At 38.5% G+C, this 21,470-nt stretch overlaps 1 protein-coding gene across 1 annotated transcript in view; it reads left to right on the top strand.

The window, feature by feature from the left end:
• The window catches only part of LOC135463689 (serrate RNA effector molecule homolog), a 23,868-nt gene extending 3,386 nt beyond the window's left edge, over nucleotides 1-20,482 (top strand). The window contains exons 5-22 of the mRNA XM_064741068.1: nucleotides 681-854; nucleotides 3,472-3,641; nucleotides 4,041-4,158; nucleotides 5,079-5,172; nucleotides 5,671-5,781; nucleotides 6,514-6,631; nucleotides 7,118-7,240; nucleotides 8,465-8,595; nucleotides 9,544-9,684; nucleotides 10,114-10,305; nucleotides 10,895-10,994; nucleotides 11,753-11,826; nucleotides 13,373-13,526; nucleotides 14,414-14,523; nucleotides 15,387-15,539; nucleotides 16,589-16,766; nucleotides 17,397-17,502; nucleotides 18,774-20,482. Coding sequence (XP_064597138.1) covers nucleotides 681-854; nucleotides 3,472-3,641; nucleotides 4,041-4,158; nucleotides 5,079-5,172; nucleotides 5,671-5,781; nucleotides 6,514-6,631; nucleotides 7,118-7,240; nucleotides 8,465-8,595; nucleotides 9,544-9,684; nucleotides 10,114-10,305; nucleotides 10,895-10,994; nucleotides 11,753-11,826; nucleotides 13,373-13,526; nucleotides 14,414-14,523; nucleotides 15,387-15,539; nucleotides 16,589-16,766; nucleotides 17,397-17,502; nucleotides 18,774-18,846 — 2,320 coding nt within the window. The 3' untranslated portion in view covers nucleotides 18,847-20,482. The remainder of the gene's footprint in view (nucleotides 1-680; nucleotides 855-3,471; nucleotides 3,642-4,040; nucleotides 4,159-5,078; nucleotides 5,173-5,670; nucleotides 5,782-6,513; nucleotides 6,632-7,117; nucleotides 7,241-8,464; nucleotides 8,596-9,543; nucleotides 9,685-10,113; nucleotides 10,306-10,894; nucleotides 10,995-11,752; nucleotides 11,827-13,372; nucleotides 13,527-14,413; nucleotides 14,524-15,386; nucleotides 15,540-16,588; nucleotides 16,767-17,396; nucleotides 17,503-18,773) is intronic.
• Nucleotides 20,483-21,470: the final 988 nt, after the last annotated feature.

The following is a 21,470-nucleotide window of genomic DNA, read 5'->3' as shown; positions in this document are numbered from 1 at the left end:
TGATTTTTTTTTTTTTTCAAGAGAAAAGGCTTTAAAAAATATTTTTGTATGGTGGGTATTCGGGATCAAATTTTGGTATTTATTGTTGTTGCATAATAATGCTCTGAATAAAGATGTGATGCTTGTCTAATAAATTTATTTGAATGTGAAGTTGTTGTTTATATCAAAACATGTATTTAATCTAAATTATGATAATGTTTATGAATATATTAAAAATATAAATATGATACAAATTGAGGTTTAATACATTTGTTAGCTGAAAAGAACAATTTCTAGTGCAAAAATATTTATTAAACCTATGTTACATCCTCATTTATGACATTATTAAACAAATACTATAAATACCAACAGGTGGCCCCAAATACCCACCATACAAAATTATTTTCAAGATTCTTTTTCTCCTTAATGAAAAATGGGGAAAAATATTGAAGACCACATTTAGGAATAACTTTTCACACTCTCTCATCTGAACTTATGTCATTTATATGTTTTCTCCGCCTTTACGTATAAGTACTTGCGATAATTAGACTGGTAATTAATAACTTTTGACTTCATTTGCAAAATTAGGTTTTATTGTCTTGAAAAGATTTTACATGTATGCAAGTTTTTTTTCACATGTTGTTATTGTTAGCTGTGGAATCATTATGATATGGAATGTAGAATTTTGTATGATTTGACAGACAGGAAGTGGACTACCCCACACAGCCTCCCATGCTCACCTTTAAACAGTTCCTCTCTCAGCAAGATGACAACATCGATGACCAGGAAGCCATTAAGAAATACAATGAATATAAGGTGGATTTCCGTCGGCAGCAGATTAACGAGTTTTTCCTGGCTCATAAGGACGAGGAATGGTAAGTCCATGAGCCTCTCTCTGGCTGTGATGATATCCATAAGTAATGGCTGTATTTTACGCGCTTGTCAGAATTTAGATACTGATTTTGCTCATACATGTAGCTCTTCTTTTCTTTCTCTCCCTATTTCCAAAAAATCTTCTGTTTAAGAAAAAAAGAGACAAATATTCAAATCCACCTGGAAACGTTTTTTCTCTAGTAGGCCTAATTATTATTTTTGTTTCTTTTCTAGTCATTCTGAAAAGTTGCATGTTGATTGTGTCACAGTGCAGTAAGAAAGTCACATCCAGCTGTCAAGTGTATGATGTAAAGTCACATCCAGCTGTCAAGTGTATGATGTAAAGTCACATCCAGCTGTCAAGTGTATGATGTAAAGTCACATCCAGCTGTCAAGTGTATGACGTTAGGTTGAATTTCAAGTGTACAGTTTCGCAGCAGTAACATCAAGTTTGAAATGTATTTTAAAAGCTTCTTTTCTCAATGAAATAATTTCAAATTTCTGTTTATCACAAAAGCCCATCTGATTTGTTTAAAAATTTACATATCTGCTGATGGTTGGTTGAAAAGTCTTTCTTATCCAGTCATGTGACACAACGGTTAACACCTCTTTCCCCCCTAAAGACAGGTTCACTGATTTCCATGGAGACGAGAGGTCAGAGATCATCGTGGCTGCTCCTGGATTTGCACAGATTAGCATATGTAGGGCACTGCTCAAAAGCAGTGTAGCTCCATCTCAAAGTTAGTAGGGTCGTAGTTAGGGGCTTGAAATGCCGGTGTTGTTGTTGCACCGTTGTTGTGGTATTAAACGCTGGTGGAGCAGCGTGTTACGAGCGTCACTCCGCGACTGGGTATGTAGATCTCTCAACACCTCAGTCACGGACAGGTAAATGTATCTGTTCGTATTGCCATGGTTACCAAATATGTTGAAAGGCTTCCCTTTCATGACACAAATACCTCAAAGTTCCTCTATCTATTAACCCACGGAGGCCATATTTGTAAAACTTCATAGAGCTGCTTCCTCTAGAAATGAGAGTAGAGGCTCTAGAGGGAAAAGTATCTCTTGTAAATTTTACGAAAACGGCGTTATAGACTAATCAGTGTAACATTTAGTTACCCCAAATTTTTTTGAAAGACAAAATACATAATAATCACCCCAGTACTTGCTGTCCTTGCTTATTTTAATGCATAAGTCTAAATCATTACTGATTAATAATTATTGTTTGCCCAAATACTTACGAAACCCTTTATATACTAGTGTATTTTTTCCAGAATTTTAATATTAAATTTGTTTTTGCCTAATGAATCTGATTACTACCTAGCCCTTAAGTTTTGAAAATAAACCATTCACACATTGTTATGCTGCACTAGTATTGTACGGTATACAGGAAATATTTGTATGAAAAAAAATACGAATTGGTGGAACCTATCATCATGTGAGACTAGTATTTGATTTCTTTGCTTCTTACAAGCTGTGGAATACACTAGCCACTAACTTGTTTATGAATATTTATGATATTCTATTGCTTCCACACATTCGCATATACCTAACACTGTAGCACTTTTAGTTTGATGGCAGATGTGTTGAATAAGAAGTTCAAGAGCTAAGGCAATATCAAGACTTGTCCATTGGTAATTCTGATTTGCTTCAAATATAAGGTCGGGTTGACCAAGCCGTCTTTTAAATATGGCTGTTCATTTTGTATGGCTGAAATACGGCGGAGGAAATTAAACAAATGAACAATTAAAATAAAAGTGTAGCACCTTCCTTGTAAAATGCATCTTGCCATGCCTTGGAATAAGAATCTCTTGGCTGATTTTGAGATAGTGCATTTACGATCTGAGTTGTTAGTATACACACAGACTGTAGCAGCTTGAGGGGTGCTGCTATAGTTTCTGCTAAATGTGAACTCTAACGGGAAGCCGTTGGCATACAGACGTACTCTAAGTGGCCCTAAATTTCACCCTCGGAACTGCATTTTTAGAAGGAAATAAATGTCCCAAAATATCATTTTTGGTCCTGAAACTTACAATTTTCCAGTTGAGTATATTCCCATGCTCCAGGCAAACCTCAAAGCATCTTTCTAAACTCAATAAAACTCTCAGATTCAGGAAATATGGGTACAGTTAGTCATGGACGAAATTTAGGGTATATTTTTTGGATTATTTGACGTAGATTTAAGAACCAGAGCAGCATATAACATTTATGGCTTGATGGTTGTCCTGGGGAAAATTGATCGCCATTGTATACGTGAAAATTTGTTGAATGTTGCGTTGAAAATAGAACACACAACTTGTATCGAGTTGTCAGTAGATGAAAGCAAGTGGGGTTTTTTTTCGGTTTTTTTCTTTGTTTGAAAAGTGAACAACGAAGTTTTATTGTTTCCGTACATCAGATAATCCCCAGGCAGAATTTGAGGATTCACAGTCCCTTTATTAATTACACACATGGAAAGGAGTATTGTGAACCTCAAAACTGCTCTCATGCCTATCTTAATGAAATGCGTTCTGTATATACAACCAATTTTTTAAAAGAAAAGTTAAAAAGTACTTATCTCAGTATTTATCTCTGAAACGGTGTTTTGTTTTCCTTTTTCCTTTCATTCCCTGAAAACTTAAGGTTTAAGGCCAAGTATCACCCGGAGGAGTGTGGAAAGAGACTGGACGAGTCGCGGCAGTGCCTGAAGAAGCGCCTGGCTGTGTTTGTGGAGCTTCTGACCACCCCATACATAGAGAACGTCACAGTAGACATGGACAAAGGGCCAGAACTGGTCAAACTTTTGGACGCTGGTCAGTAGCTTCAGTGACCTTGTTAAAGGGCAACTGATGGAGTTAGTACATGTAGAATATCAAAAAGAATGTTCATGTGATGGTAATTAAATCTGCTCAAATGCACATAAATAGTTTTTTTGCTTTGAAAGATAAGACAACACTAGACAAAATGTTTATATATTTATTGCTAAAGCATCACATTGGATCTTTAATGAGCACAGCTTTATATATTTCGGTGATGTTGCACAGCTGAGATATAGGAGTTTGAAATAAGCAAAATCATGCAGATTGAGACTATCAGTTTTATCCACCCAGGTGTGATTTTTTTATTTAACCCAAAGACTCGACTGTTTCTGCTCAGGTGAACTGAATCTTGATTCAGGTAAATACATACATACATATATTTGCTGATTACAGCCGTTCTGAAGATGGAAGGAGGGACAGAGTTTGATTTGAAGTCCCTGGAGGAGCCTGATGTACCTGAAGATGGGAATCGCAGTCGAAATAACTCCGAGTCCCAGCCCGCTGAGAAAATGTAAGGGATTCTCATTGGCCACAAACAGTGAGAGAATCTGACCCTGACGCTGGGCAACAAAAAAAGGTCCAGATCGCAGCAAAATTATGTTTTCTGTTGTAATGCTTGTGGAATACCTGTTTTGTGAGGACGCATACACTGAACAATGTTTTGTAGTACAGCAATAAGCACAATACAATTGCACGTATTGTTGGACTGCTTTGTTTAAAAACCAGAAGGAATTTTACGACTTACCCATTATAGCAATTCAGGGAGAAAATAACTCAGTTATAGTCTGTGGCGAAAATGTAAGACATTTTCATTGGCCACAGGCAGTGGGAGGCTGACTCTCTCCATGACACACTGTTCGAATCTATGAACCTGATGCCATGTCAAAAAACATTTGGTTTTCTGATACTAGTGACTTATGGCTTAATAACGAATACAAATTTTGATTGGTTGAAACGTAGACATATCTTGATTAATTTTCGTATTTTTTTAAATTTCTGTATTCATCGTCTCGCTTTGTTTAACCACTGTAACTTTTCAGCAACAACTTGTGATCGCTTTACTGGACATGTGCACTGAAAAATGTTTTATACTACAGCTAAGAGGAAAACACATTTGAATTACTTTGTTTAAAGACCGGAATGACCTCATTTTGACAGTTCAACAAGACTCATTAAAGATTTACCTCAGAAGTAGAATGCATGGACACTTGACAATGAATTCAAGAAACTTGTGAAGTAGTTGGGGAATTGAAATTGGCAAAGCCCACCATTTTTGTGGTTATTAAAGAAAAAAATGAGACGATATTTTTTGTTACATTGGACAACATTCGTATTTTTACTCAGAGTTGTTTATGATGAAGGTGTTTTTATTTCCTAGGAATGTTTCCTTGTTTCATACAACTGTTTTTTCTTTCTCTCTGTATTGCCAAGGAGTCCCGAGAAAGACAGGAGACGAAAAGACAAAGAAAAAGCCCCCGAGAACAAAGAGGAAGAGGAGGCATTGGCGGACGATGGGGCTTCAGAGGTGAGAATACAACCCATGATAGGATAATATCCCCTTCCCCATCTGTCTTCATTTTAGTTCCGAAAAATGTTCGAGCTCCAAACTAATTGAGCTGTATTAAAATTAACATGTAAATTGAACAAGCATTTGATGGTTTACCAAAGGTACAAATTTCATTCATCCTCAGAAAGCATCATTTTGAATTGCAAATTTCATTGTGCACGGTCACCATATCACCTTTATAGATTGCATTTTAAGCTTTATTTTTCTTATGTCCTGTGTATTCCCAGTGTTGGCATATGATTTTGTATTGTATCTGACAATGGTCAAAAATTGTTTGAAAAACTCGTGGATCTTGATCTAGGTATAGCTTACCCTCAAAACCACCCATGGACAAGTTGGGCGCAAAATTTTAGCCAAATCCGTCAAGAACTTCTTCGTAAAGTTGCTTGCCGACAGACTGATAAACACTGGCAAAAACATAAATATATGAGCTCCATTGTTTTTCCTAATTAACAGAACCCCATGGATCTGCCTATGACCAAAGAACAAGAGGATTTGCAGAAGGCTGCTCAGGAATTCTCCAAGTCCCAGAAATCCCCAGAGGAGGAGAATGACCAACCTATTGAGGTAACAACCTGAAATGGGTCTCCCAAGGTGTATAATGTAATCAGTTTATATTGTGTTGTTATGGTAATGTGTTTGTTTATGTATGAGTTTTCCCTTACGCATTTGATTACCGGTCCTCGGTATCAGAAAATCAAAATTTCAGTGATTAATTTTGGTATGTTTCTTTCTGTTATTTTCACTGAAATTTGTTTTACAATAATTTACCCAGAATTTACAATTTATCAAGCAATGTTTTGACCTTGTTACATAAGAAGTAACAATTTTAAAGTCATTTGAAATTTTGACCTAAGTCAAAGATCGCTTCGTGATCCAGGGGGTCAGGTATGATAATGCTTAGGCTTCGCACAGTTGCCTTTTAAATGACAAACTTTGTAATGTGGTTTGGATTTGTCTGGTAAAAAGTGACAATGTCAAAACTGTCAAAACAAAAGTGAAGCATAATGTACAAACAGTATTCGCTAGGTGTATTAGGTTTTGGCGTCTGTGGCCTAGTGTTGGCCGGCTAGCGACCCAGGAGCCTCTCAACAATTCGATCCCTTTGGGTTCAGATCATGCTGGCTTCCTCTGCGGTTGTATTTTAGAGGTCTTCCAGCAACCCGCAGATGGTTGTTGGTTTCTGTCATGCTCTGCGCGGTTTCCTCAAGTAAATAATCAAAAAAATAAATAAATTGGTTGTACTGGAAAACAAAAACTGGCAGTTACATATAACTTAGACCTTTTATCTGTGATCAGGGGGCATTACCCACTGGCCAAAAAAGGAAGCGAAGCCGGGACAGATCTCAGTACAGCTATGAGAGCGGATCAGAATCAGAAAGTGGCTCAGAGTCAGAGCCTGAACCAGCGCCCCCTGGTGAGTAACTGACGTGTTCTGTAGACATAGATACTGTCCAAGTATGGGATTAATGATTGCTGCAGTGTTCAGGGGTTGATGTGTAGAAGACATGCAGATTTTTTCCTTCTTATGAATTCTCTTATAAGTAGTGGATAAGACTGTGTCCCAGAAAGGAATTCACCAACTTAACAATTTACCCTTAATCTCAATGGGTGGCTGTTTCAAGCTCATAATTTTTTGTTGTTTTTGTTTTGTTTTTGTTTTGTTTTGTTTTGTTTTTGTTGACGGTATGGGCTAGATGCCCTGTTTTTAGGATCAAATCAAATGTTTCAAATGAAAAATTCTTGAGTATGCCATCAAAAATAAAAAAACAATGTGCGAAGAATCATCTTAAGGAGATATGAAACACCTGTCAGCAGTGTATATTGATGGCTTTAAATTTTAGAATCTGTGGTGATTTTTTTGTGATAGTTGATTTACATGTTGTGCAACTGTTTGTGTCAGGTATGGAAGAGGATAAGGGGTCAGGTAAAGCAGACAGCTCTGGTCACAACACGACAGGTACACCTGAGAAGCCCTCACCTGACCGTGGGGACACGGAGCAGAAACGAACACCCAAGAAGGAGGGTTAGTGTCCATGACAAGAGTGGGCCTCACGTATACTCAAAACCATTCCCGTGCCACTTGTCTACGGAACCTTTGAATCTGATACTGTTCACTGGTTTTCTGTAGCACAAGAAAATCAGTTCGCTTCAAAAAGCATCAAAGGCATGAAAATTGTCAGCAGCATATATACTTGGGTAGTAATAAATGATATACTGTTTCGTGAAAACCCTGCTAAAAGAGATGTTGATTTAACTGCAGTCGTAATCCGGAAATGCATCGAGTGAGTGAGTGCTTGGGATTTAACGTCATACTTAACAATTTTTCAGTTGTGACGACAAGGAAATGCATCGAATAGATAGGATTAGCTACGTTGATAAATCAAGACCAGTGAAAACACTTTATTCAAAACTTATAGTTTTGGGCGATAGTCAGCACTGAGAGGTTAGAGCAAAGAAATATGACTGGTTGGTTCAGTGTCAGTATGATGTTACTGGGTGGTATGTCATGTCTGGTGTCATGTCTGGCGTCTTGTTTGACTGAAAATTTGTTAAGTGTTAAATATGAGGTTAAACCCCCAATGTTATACATACATATAAACATACATATAAGCAGTTACAGATTTTTCACAAATACCATCAGGATAAACGCTAAAAGTGACAGCTCTGTGTTTGGAAACATTATTGCAATCTTCGACAAAGAATACAGTCAGTACTATGTACGGTCACCAGATGTAGATATCTAGGCTTCCTTATTTTTCCTTGAGTACCCTGTAATTGAACTGTAATTGTAATAGTTGTGAATGCTATATCAAAACTGCATTGTTTGCTGCAGGATTGTTTTTACTGATTCCGTGCTAGTATTTATATCAATAAGGTATTTAAAGGTACTACTGAATCATGTAAGATGTCAAAAATGTTAGGCGTCTGTTTTTGATCACATCTACTATAACAAGGTCATCTGAAAAATGTTTTACAATAAGTAATTTGAGCAAGTAAGTTCAGCAATGGTGAAAATTGAAGAGCTGAAGGTTCGTAAACTTAAGAAGTTCCTATAAATGAAAGATGCATCATTTTATGCCTCTGAAACTCGTCTGAAACAGGTTGTCTGCAAACTAAAGTCAACAAAGGCTGCTCATCAAGTTACATGGTACAGTAGGATTGTTGTTTTTGTTTTTTGTTTCTTTTTTCAATGACAAAAGAGTTCAAACTTGAAACTCCCCTATCCTCTTGTTTGGCATGTTATCAGCTGAGAGGAATGATGAGAAGGACATTGACACGACTGAGAAGGCTGACCCACGTCCCAGAGCTCTACACAAGACAAACTCCATCTTCCTGAGGCACCTGGCTCCCTCCATTACCAAGCAGGAAGTGGAAGCTGTAAGGCTGGGGCTGGGGGGTGGGGATAGAGACTGATTGCAAATGCAGTTTGAATTTAAAAGCCTGAAGTCTGGTGTAAAAATGTATGAGTTACAATTGGGAACTCTGAAGAAGTAGGAATATGTCAAAATTGGTATTTGGGCAATATAGGATGGGGCTGGGGTGCGGAAAGGAATTGATTGCAAATGCAGTTTGAATTTAAGTGTGAAGTGTGATATAAACATGTATTTTGTGACCATATGAGTTACAATTGGGAACTCTGAAGAAGTAGTAATATGTCAAAATTTGTATTTGGGTCAGGGAAAATTGTGTTACCCGGCAGGCCAACATTAAAAATATGTTTATTTAGAGATTTAGAAGTCAACAAAGACAAAGACAATTTCTGTTGTGACTTTGGTACACTTTTTCCCTCTAAATTTGTATTTCCCTTAAAATTCCTATCTTGTTTCACTCTCAGAATTGAAAAAAAAGGGCTTCCTTGCTGATCTTATAAGGTCAGGTGTACCCAAAAAAGAATTTATTATAGCTACCCTCAGCACGAAGTTCCAAATACAGAGGAGGTCACTGTGCAGTAAAGCAGATCCAGTATTCAGTGTTTTCTCACTCAATTCAAACTGCACATTTGCTGCAATATGGCTGTGTTAATGCCAGTGTAGTATTAAACCGTAATCAGTTATTTAGATTCCACATAAGATTGTCGAAATTGGATATACAGTAAATTTTTGTTGCATGATTGACTAACAAAATCAACAAGTTGAGTTTTCTGAGATGCATTTGTTTTGTGACAGATGTGAGTTGAGTTTTCTGAGATACGTTTGTTTGCAACAGCTGTGAGTTGAGTTTTCTGAGATACGTTTGTTTGTGACCGATGTCAGTTGGGTTTTGTGAGATACGTTTGTTTGTGACAGATGTGAGTTGGGTTTTGTGAGATACGTTTGTTTGTGACAGATGTGTAAGCGTTACCCGGGTTTCCTGCGAGTGGCGCTTCAGGACCCGTTACCTGATCGACACTTCTTCAGACGAGGCTGGGTGACCTTTGAGAGATCCGTGAACATCAAGGACATCTGCTGGAATCTCAACAACATCAGGGTGAGTCAAAGGGACAAAGTGGATGGTGTTAAGGTTTTGTGAACCTTGGCCTGAAGCAAACATTTCCAGGTTTTTTTGGGAGCACATCTGTTTGATCATTTTTCTGCCACATCTGTTTGATAACTTTAAGGCCACATCTGTTCGATAACTTTAAGGCCACATCTGTTTGATCAGTGGTAGGGCAAATATGTCTGTTCATTTGTGGGGCACTTTTGTTTGATCATTTTTGACCGTTATATATGTAGCTCTTGTATTGACACATTTACTCCATTATGCCAAGTACCATAAATACCATAAATAACAAATAAAGTTGTTGACGTGTTTAGTAGTGTGATAAATATTGTTGACGTGTTTAGTAGTGTGATGGATATTGTTGACGTGTTTAGTAGTGTGATATCATTCATGAAACACAGCTTTCCACACTTACAGCTGAGAGATTGTGAGCTGAATGCCACAGTGAACCGTGAGCTGAAGCAGAGGATCCGGCCAGTCAGCTGGATGACTGCTCACCGGACAGTGGTCAAGCAGGACATCAAACACTTGGCAAAGATCATCCAGAACCTGGACGCCAAATGGAGGCTATGGGAGGAGCAAGAGGGAGAGAAGAAAGACAAAGAGAAGGTATGTGCTGTCAAGTTTTCACACTAGCATGAGAGTGCAAACTTACTGCACCCGAGGGTCACTTTTAATGATATATTTAAAATATGTCTTATTCACATTATTCATTAAACAACAGAAAACAGACCTCTACCGTCAAGTTGGTAAAGTTTTGCAGGTTCATGTTTTCACTACGAAAGATTGATTGATTTATTTATTTGATTGGTATTTTACGTCATACTCAAGAATATCTTACTTATACAACGGCGGCCAGCATTATGATGGGAGGGAACTGGGGAGAGCCTGGGGGGAAGTTTTCATTTAACCCATCTTTTTTGACTGATACGAAAGTAAAACTTTTTATTAGAAAGGAGACTTCTTTATTTGGAAGGAGACTTCATTATTGGGAAGGAGACTTCATTATTTGAATGTAAACTTCATTATTTGAAAGTAGACTTCATTATATGAGGGAAGACTTCTTTATTTGATGGAGACTTTTTTATTTGAAAGAGACTTTTTTATTTGAAAGAAGATTTCTTTATTTATTGAAATCATCGGCTGGAGCGAGAGCTAGCTTTTCATTTACCCAGTTATTCTGTTCTCCTGATCACAGGAGGTGACGACATACGGCCTGGTGTCACGAAACCCTGTCCTGAAGAACATCACAGACTACCTGGTGGATGAGGGTAGTTTTGAGGAAGAGGAGTACTTGGGTAATTACAAATAGTAACGGATGGTGGTGTCCCAGATGGTGGTGGTGGCCCAGATAATGGTGGCCCAGATGGTGGTGATGGCCCAGATGGTGGTGGCCCAGATAGTCATAGTAGACTGTGTGGCTCTTAAAAGGAAAGAAAACATAAAAATAAAGTAGGCATTGATAGAAAAAACATTGATTACTGTAAGTGTAGCTGGTCTACTGTGACATTGACTGAAAAACTGTAAATAATCCATTCAAGCAGTGTCAAGAGATGTCACTTTGCAAACTAGAGTTGTTTCCCTTAGGTTAAGAGACACCTCTTTGCGATCAGGACTGTTTTTGCTACAATCTGATAAATAAATGGAACCTAATCTGGTTTTCATTTTAGTTCTTGAGCAGGTATGTGAATATCACACCCTTGCAGAATACTATCAGGAGTATGTGTTGTTCAAAAGTTGTTTAAAATTTCATACCAGATTTAACTTAAACCCAAGTGTTTAGTTTTGTTCTTAGCCCCAAAATTATTGTGTAACTGTATATTTAACATGAACTAAAACTGCTGCGGTTATGCTTTGACTTTGGCCAACCACATTGGCTGCTAATTAATAATATATAATATGACTTAATACACCTAATACACCTTCGAACAACAGTACCCTGGATTTTGTTTCAGGAGTGCAAAAGTGTGAGAGTTTGATACATGTAGGATGCCCCACATTTTGAAGGCTTACCGTAGAAAGTTGTTAAATAGTTTCTACATGTTTTGTTTTTCAGGACAGTCCGTGGACGATGAACCTAAAGAAACTAATCCAGAGTTAACACTGGAGCGAGATGTTCACCTGATCAAGGTAAGCTGAAGAATTGTTGTTTTTATTTAGGTCCGTTTTATGTGTTTTATATGTCACTAAGGACTGTTGGAGGCCTCCTTGCTGGAGAGTGTTGTCATAGGAGTCTGTGTGGTCACTGTGAGTTCAAGTCCTGCTCATGCTGGCTTCCTCTCCGGCGGTGCATGGAAAGGTCTGCAGATCGCCTAAGGTTTCCCCAGGGGCTCTGCTGGTTTTCTCCCACCACAATGACTGCCGTCATATTAGTTAAATATTCTTGAATATGGCGTAAAACACCAATCAGATAAATAAATATTTTGTATGTCACCCTGTATACGCATGTTTATGTATCTGGCCACAGATGCTCTCGTGTGTAGCCTGTGGGGACCAGTACAACGCACTCGTATCTCCCAACGCTTTACTAGTCTGTCTTAATTCACGAACTCTTTAAATTATGACAGTATTGTCCTTCTGTCTACCACTAAACTTTTTTGGTGCTGATGCTGTATCTACAGAACAGTTTTACTGAGAGCTTTCACTCTTATGAGGTTTATGTAGACCTACTTATGAATGACATAAAATCCTATTCTAAACAGATGCCAACAAACACATGTTGGTGTTCCTAAATTTTGTTTAGTGATTAACTCGCTCGTTACTTGGCTGTATATTATTTATGTGTACATGCATATTATTTATGTGTACACGTATATTATTTATGTGTACATGTATATTGTTTATGTGTACATGTATATTATTTATGTGTACATGTATATTGTTTATGTGTACATGCATATTATTTATGTGTACATGTATATTGTTTATGTGTACATGTATATTGTTTATGTGTACATGTATATTGTTTATGTGTACATGTATATTATTTATGTGTACATGTATATTATTTATGTGTACATGTATATTGTTTATGTGTACATGTATATTATTTATGTGTACATGTATATTGTTTATGTGTACATGTATAATACTTACTTCTTGAGGCCTCCATATCCAAGGTTAATAGCTGTAGTTTTATATGTACATCACACTGCAATTCATGACAGCTGTAGGAATTAATGGATGGAGGAAATAGGTGTTTAGGGGGCCTCCTTGGCTCAGTTGGTTAGCGCGCCAGCACAGCTTAATGACCCAGTATCCTCTCACCAATGCTGTTGCTGTGAGTTCAGGTCCAGCTCATGCTGGCATCCTCTCCAGCCGTACGTGGGAAGGTCTGTCAGCAACCTGTGAATGGTCATGGGTTTTCATATGAAAGAGCAATTTTCAGTGCAATTTATACACACTTATAATTTGATTTTGGAGAGAAAACGACATTGGTTGAATTGTCCAATGTCAGGGCTTCACAGTCAGTTTTATTTTTATCAATCTACAAAAAATAATCTCTTCAGAATATGCGTGAATAAACGCCTTGCAAACATGCGAAAAGGTTGAAGAATTACAGGAAAAATCTCTCCTGTCGCCCTAACGTTTGAATGAATTTTGTAGAGACAAATTGTACATGCAGTTGTCTCCCTTTAAGCAGGACAGTAACAGAGAAATGGCTGTCTTGTTGCAGGTTCTTGACCGGATGATATTATACTTGAGGATTGTCCATTCGGTGGATTACTACAGCGCTACAGAGTTCCCGAATGAAGACGAAATGCCCAACAGGTGTGGGATCATGCACGCCCGTGGGACCACACCCTCGGCAAAACTCACACAGGCTGATGGTAAGGCTGTCACTTTGGGGATACAAGTTAAACCGGCAAAACTCACACAGGCTGATGGTAAGGCTGTCACTTTGGGATACACGTTAAACCGGCAAAACTCACACAGGCTGATGGTAAGGCTGTCACTTTGGGGATACAAGTTAAACCGGCAAAACTCACACAGGCTGATGGTAAGGCTGTCACTTTGGGGATACAAGTTAAACCGGCAAAACTCACACAGGCTGATGGTAAGGCTGTCACTTTGGGGATACAAGTTAAACGACTAGTTCAACCTTTTTCTCAGAATTTTGACAAATCATATCTGGTGTCTCTTAGTGCGACGTTTCAGTTAGGCAGGACTTGAAATACTATCATTGCTGTTAGTATTGGCATATTTTTATTAGAAGACACTGTCCTCAAAACATCAGGTATAGACAGCATGGCCTAGCGGTAAGTGTGCTAGCAGCACAATTACCCAAGAGCCTGTCACAAAACAGTTGCTCCTCATGCTCATGATGCCTACCGATCTTTTGTGGGAAGGTCTGCCAGCAGCCTGTGGATGTTCATGGATGTCCACAGGACTCTCCAGGGTTTCCTCCCACCATTATGCTGGCTGTCCGTCATCGAATAAGTGAAATATTGTTGAGTATGGCATAAGACTCCGATCAAATAAATGAGTCAAAGCACCAAAATATTAATAAAAGTGACAAAAGTAAAGAAATATAAAGACGCAGATTTCAGGCCAGCCTTACAAATTCTTTGTAGGGTGTAAGTCGACCATATCATAAAAAATAACATAGGTCAGGAGGGACTTTTTTTTATTCTGTCGGAATGAAAACGAAAAAGATTTTAAAGAAATTAATTATGAAGTTTAATGATGTCCTTGTACTGTACTGTGATTTTTACAGTGACAGAGTGGAACCAGAACTTTGAGAAGAAGCTACGTACTTTCTTGGAGGTTAGTGACAAGGTCAATGAAGAAGAGGCTGTCAGGCTGGGCAGGAAAGATCCAAATGCATATCCTTTGTCATGTGACCAAAAGACATATTGTACATCAGATAGGTGTAGTTTTCTGCCCTTAAAATGCTCCATGACAACTTGGATGAAAAGAAAAAAGAGAACTCCCCATTGAAGTTAAGCTAAAACAAAAAAACACACTATTTTTGTTTTGTTTTAGGTCACACCAATTTGAACAGTTTTATGGGCAGAATAAGTCTGTTTTCAGTGTCGCAGGAGACTTGAAAATCCACTAATTTGTGGGGAAAATGTGCTCCCCAGGCAGTTTTTACTGTTGAAGACGTACAGGATTGGAAAACCTCACCCATATTGATTCCTGAATATTAAAAGAATCATGCCTTTTGCATAAAAACTTTAGAATTACTGCCCCAGGATTCTGACATCTTCCTATTTTTCCTGCACATGCACCCCTTGTTGCGAAATTGGCTGGGGGTGAAGGTAGAAGGGGAGAGGGCATGTTGGAACTAAGATCCGAAAAGCATTTGCAGCACCATTTAGTGTGTTTCACTGGTAGAAACCACTTGTGGTCCATCATCCTCAAAGTCGGAAACCCCAGGATCAAACCATGGACAGGTCACACCACAGACTTCATAAGTGGTATTTGTTGCTGCCTCGTTTGGCACTCAGCACAGAGGCTAGAGCACAGGAGCCCGATGGGTTGGCCTGGTGTCTGGTGTCTTCAGCCTGATGCTTCAGTGGCAGCAACACTTTTGTGGCATGAATTCACCTTGCCACAAGAAGACACAGTGTATGAAGACACACCTAATGGCTTGTCGTCGTCATATGACTGAAAAATTGTTAAGCAAGACGTGAAACTCCCAAGCTAATATAAATACTTAGATCTTGACCTTAACACTTGTCACAGAAGTAGAGAAGTTTGTGACGGCCAACACACAAGAGCTGGCCAAAGACAAATGGCTGTGTCCACTCAGTGGCAAGAAGTTCAAAGGCCCAGAGTTTGTGAGGAAGCACATCTTCAACAAGCATGCAGAGAAAATAGATGAAGTGAAGAAAGAGGTGAGTTAATGGAGAAAACGCTGCAAAGTCGTGAACTGATGGGGCATTTATTTACTGACACACAAGATTGGAACTTGGAGAAATACAATATACATGTATAACGCAGACTATAAAAATATGGAGACAACAAAACATTCAGGAATTTCGTGGGAACAGTACACTATTGTTCTGTCTCTTCCCTGATTTGCCTGATGCACAAACCTGTTTTCCATCCATAGTTTGCACATTTGAGTTCTACTGGTTACTCGTCATATTATTGCATCAGAAACATGTTTTCCATTTTCAAAGTGACCGGCCCGATGGCACATTTGGTAGAACGTCCGCTTCAGGACCGGTAGATCGAGACTCAATCCTGGGTCGAGTCACACCTAAGACTTTAAAAGAGGAAGTTGTAACTTCCTCGCTTGGCGTTCAGCATGAAGCGGAAAGTACAATGCCTGGTTGACCCGTATCAGTATAATGGCTTGGGCAGGGCGGCTTACTTGCCCTCGGTAAGGCATTTCAGTGAAGCAGCACTAGATAAAAGAGCAGTGGAAATCCGTCCTGCAACAAGGAGGCAGATTACATGTACACGCACCCTAAGGATTCCTTCGTTGTCATATGACTAAAAAATTGTTAAGTACGGCATTAAACCCCAAGCACTCACTCACTCACTCACTCACTCACTCACTCACTCACAAAGTGTGTCAGTAAACATGTAGTTGGTTAAACAACTGGGGTTGGTTGTTCAAAAGTGTATTAAAAATAAATCCAAGACTTCAATCTTATTATTGATGTCTGTTGTAAAATATGCTCTGGTAGTTGTCTTATATTAGTGAATGAATGATTAAGACTTGCATGCCACATCGGCAAGATTTCAGACATATGAGGGCAAGAACATATTTAAACCAGAAAGCAGTGAATGATTTTTGATGTGGTAATGATGTTTATATGAAATATGTGTTCAGATCTGTGTCTTTTCAAAGGGTGCAGGCACTGTAATACGGTTTAAAGCAGTTTACTTGTATAAGTATTTGAGGTTTGTTTTTTATTTTGCCTACCTTTGCAAGGTATCATTTTTCAACAACTACCTGTTAGACCCTAAGCGTCCCACCTTACCCGAGCACCCTGGTAACAAGCCCCAGGGAGGAGGGCGTGACCAGTTCATTGGCCCTGGCAACTTCCAGGGACCTCCCCAGCAGAACATGATGGGCTACAACCAGCCTAGGCCACCAGTCATGGGATATGGTAAGTCGTTGATATCAAGTTTAAAGTACAGAGTGGTGAATTGAAGATGTCAGCAAATGATGTGGAGGCAAATATTTAGTACAGTTTGATATTTACCATCATTATTTTCTGAAATTGTAATTTCTTTGACATATGGAGTGAAGATACGTGTAGTGGGTCTTCTACCTTTCAACCCCTGCAACAGACGTATGCTTGTTAGACTTAGCCTGACCACTATTGTCCATTTGCCAACATATAAATAAGGCTAATAATACAAATGCTTTATGTCAATTGGAATCATGTCAAAACTATATAGAAGAGATGAAAGGGAATTCATACATGTATGTATCAAGTATTGATAAAAAAAAAAGAGGCTGAGGAAGTTTGTTTTTTGTCCATCATCACTATTGTGTTTGGGTTGGTCGAGATTTCTGTACAAAATTTGCTAGTTGTGATGGCGATATAAAGCAAGTGTCAGGAATGGCACATGCACTGGGAGGAGTATGGGCATCAGAATCACGCTGGGAGCCTGTGCTCATCATTCAGTTAGAAAGTTTCCTAATATTTCATTAATGAAAGTATGTGTTTTATTTGACTGGTAAGATTACTGTCATGACGATATAGACTATTGGAATGCATTCATGGTTTTAGGCAATGGGCCCCCCAATCATTATGGAAATGCCCTTCCAAGGGGAGACAACTTCAGACAAGATGGAGGCTTTAACCGACGATCGGGTCATCCTGGCAGGTCATTTGGGTGAGAAATTTTTCAAGTCAGCAAATGCTTTTCAGTGCTTGCCAAAGGTCAGCTGTCTTAGGGTCACATTCAGGCAATTTTTCACACCCAGGAATGAATGCCCAAATTAAGCCAATTAAGCAAATTAAGGTCGATTAATCTGAAGTTGAAAATGTTGTCTATAATATTACTTTTTACTGCACCAGTGCGGTCGCTGTGAGTTCAAGTGCAGCTCATGCTGGCTTCCTTTCCGGCGGTACGTAGGAAAGTCTGGCAGCAACCTGTGGATGGTCGTGGGTTTCCCCTGGGCTCTGCCCGGTTTCCTCTCACCATGATGCTGGCCAGCGTGGTAAAGTGAAATATTCTTCAGTACGGCGTAAAACACCAATCAAATAAATAAATAAATACTTGTAACTGAATTAATGTGTGTGTTATTAAGTGGCTTAATGTTAGATGTGGTTTTACAGTTTCTTTAATTTAGCCCAAATGTATGGGACTCGAAAAGGTGCCCAAATTAAGAAGCTTTAAGTAATCCTGGGCCTAATCCATGAAGTCTGGCAGCAAGAACATTTTTTTATACTATGACTTTGTAAGTGGGAAGGTCTGACAGCAACCTGCGGATGGTCGTGGCTTTCCCCCGGTTTCCTCCCACCATAATGCTGGCCGCCGTCGTATAAGTTAAATATTCTTGAGTACGGCGTAAAACACCAATCGAATAAATAAATCAAGTAAATACTATGACTTAGTATGAAAGAAATATGTTTGACTTCAACACTAACCACTCTTAGATCTTAGTCCCGTTGTAAGACATATTAGCAGTTTTCCTCCTAGTTGATGGACAAACTTGAAGCAGAATCTTTTTTAAAAAGATTAAAACACAGCTGCATTAAGAATATTAATGTGGGTTCACTCTTTGGAGGTGAATATACTTAGTGTACATGTTTGATATGCTGTATGATTATCAAAAGCCTGTACGTGGGAAGGTCTGCCAGCAACCTGGCTGTGGGTTTCCCCCCCAGGGTCTGCCCAGTTTCGTCCCACCATAATGCTGGCCGCTGTCCTATAAGTGAAATATTCTTGAGTACGGTGTTAAACACCAATCAAATAAATAAATAAATAATGAAAGGTAGGGTCTGGCTACCATCGTATTAGTGAAATAGATGTGAGTGTAAGCCCAATCAAACGCAGAGTTGGGGGACATCAATAAATGTACTCAAAATCTCTGTCGCTAGTTATTTTCATTTTTTATTTTATTTATTTATTTATTTTTTTTTTTTTTTTGTTTATTTTAGCCGTCGCTCAGATCCCCGTGGCATCATTGAGTACAGGGACCTGGATGCTCCTGATGACATGGACATGTTTTGAAGATGGTCCACAGTCCTTACATTGCAAACATTCATGGAATTTATCATGTTTGTCAAAATGTTCTCGCGTCATTTTTGTCAGATAATGTTTCCATTCGCATGTTTTGTCCCATATTTTTTTCTGTTTTGTTCTGTTTTCATGCATACATTTTAAGAGGAGATTTTGTGAGGCAAGATAGACCATCTTTTTATCATGAATACCTTTCACTGTCTACCACCACACGGTGAGCCAATCAATGATGAGTTTCTGTCGCAATCTCACCACATTAAAACATGAGTGTCAGACGTAATCTTCTTTATTATTTTTCCATCATGAGAATTTTTTTATGCAATCTGCCACATTCTTTCAGGAGTTTGTTGCAATCAACCTAACACAATTTATCATTGATTTCTATCATAATCTACAACCATGACCACATTGTGTCGTGAGTTTATTGTCGTCTATCATATACTGAGATGAGCCTCTGTTGTAATCCACTTCATTCTACATGTATCAGTTCTTTGCCATCTACAACATTCTGAAATGAATTTTAGTCACAGTCTGCAATATAACTATTCTGTCATGAGATTGTTTTCCAAACTGCCACAATTTATCATTACTTTCATAATCTACCACCATGACCAAACTGTGTCGTAAGTTTGTTGCCATCTGCAACATTCTGTCATGAGTTTCTGTCACACTATCCTGTCAACTGTCATTATCAGATACAAGCACTGCCCTAGTTAGTGTTGTCATGGATTTGTTCTTCTTTCCTTAGCATTGTCTGTAACTACCATGGCAACGTATGTCTTTAACATTTGTTGCCATGCAACATATGTGTTTAACATGTGATGCCTTGGTAGTTACAATCAACTTAGCCTTTAAACACTTTGTTGACTGGACCTCAAATTTCCCTGAGAAATAATTCTGGCCGCCGTCATATAAGTGAAATATTCTTGAGTACGGCGTAAAACACCAATCAAATAAATAAATAAATGGACGGATGGGCGAGTGAGTATGTAATGGTTTCTTCACGGAATACACTCTCATGTTAGACAGTTATGAAGATAGGCCCTCAGAGATATCTCTCTTTTAGTACTGTCTCTTGTGTTAAATGTCACAGTTTTTTAATTGGTGTTTTTTCCCCATACATTCATTGCATTGATTTCTTTTTCATTTCGCTGTTATCTATCATTTATTAAGTTCTGCAATAACTCATGCTCTGCTGAAGATTTATCCAGTATGCCAATATGAATGTTGGGATATGTGAGCCGGTAAAACGTTTTGGTTAGCTTATTGGGAAGTTTTAATCCAAGACAGCTACCATAAGGAAGATACTTTCAGGAGAATGAAAACATGTATCATACATGATACAAGTGCTTTTTTAGCTGTGGAATGAAATATCATGTTGGTTTTTTTTTTTCATGGTGTTAAATTTGTGTAAAAACGTGCGTTCATAAATGTGGTAAAATTTGACTTGTATACATTATATACATACTGACACGATATACATGTACTTTAGCTTTACCAGTTCCCACCACGCAAGACTGTAATTATTATATGCTGCATTTAAATGTATATGATAGTACCAGGTATGATTTTTAACGTGTAACTGTCTTCATCATTTTTAACTACACAATAAATTGTTATTGTAAAAACAGGATTCATTAGGGTTTTTTTTTTGTTGGGGCCATGTGTACAAGTATTAACTTGGTCGTTGTTAAACACAGTAAGACGCGCAACTCATATCCACAGTTCCAGTCCGGGAACCGCGTCCACAAAGCCAATTTTGACTTAAGTCAAAACTTGGAATACGATTATAGAGCTCACTATTGAGCCCTGGGAATGAAAATTTTGATGACCTCATCGATATTATCTTAAGACAGATGTGTCTATATTTCAAGGTTTCATTACCAAAAAATAAGCATTGAGGCAAGGTTTTAAGTGCTGGTTGTGTCAGGATTGTCTTTGTGGAATCGGCACCTGGTCTTAGACAGGGAATTTGTAAATTCTCCCGTTGGCATTCATTTAGAATCCTTGGGGATAATTTTGTGAGGAGCCTTGGAACTTGGAGATCACGTGATCGTCCTAGTGTGGAGAAAGCAAAATAGCCACACCATTGTGAAGTATATATTGCGAAAAAGCCCATGTTTTCCACTCTATCAGTGACCTATAAGCCCGGGTTGTAAAAAGAAAACATCTGCAAAGATGTAAATTGTGCAAATCCAAAGAACACACTATCGAGAACTATCGATTCAAAAACAGGCTATATCATTTTGGAAGGCAATTTTCTTTACCCACGTCGTCTTCCGAGACGTCTTGCAGAGTAAGCGGTCATCACTGCCTAATGCGGGTGGCTTTGCCCCAGATCTCTTCGATTCATCTATCCGTAACATTGACTGTGATCGTGGAACTGAAATATGCTTTAGTAGAACACCAAATGGCGACCCAAGGCGATGCTATGGGAATGTACTTCGGAAATGGTTACTAAGATATCGGTAATCCATTCGGTTCAGATCGCGTAATGCATAGAGAAGTGTACAGTATAAAAGATCGGGAGCCCCAGGTCGGGTCATACCAAAGACTTTAAAAATGGTACTTATTGATGCATCGCTTTACGCCAGCACTGAGAGGTTAGAGCAAGG

The sequence above is a fragment of the Liolophura sinensis genome, chromosome 3 (genome assembly GCF_032854445.1).
Source record: "Liolophura sinensis isolate JHLJ2023 chromosome 3, CUHK_Ljap_v2, whole genome shotgun sequence".
NCBI classification, from domain to species: Eukaryota; Metazoa; Mollusca; class Polyplacophora; order Chitonida; family Chitonidae; genus Liolophura; species Liolophura sinensis.
This window is presented reverse-complemented; position numbering and strand designations above follow the sequence as displayed.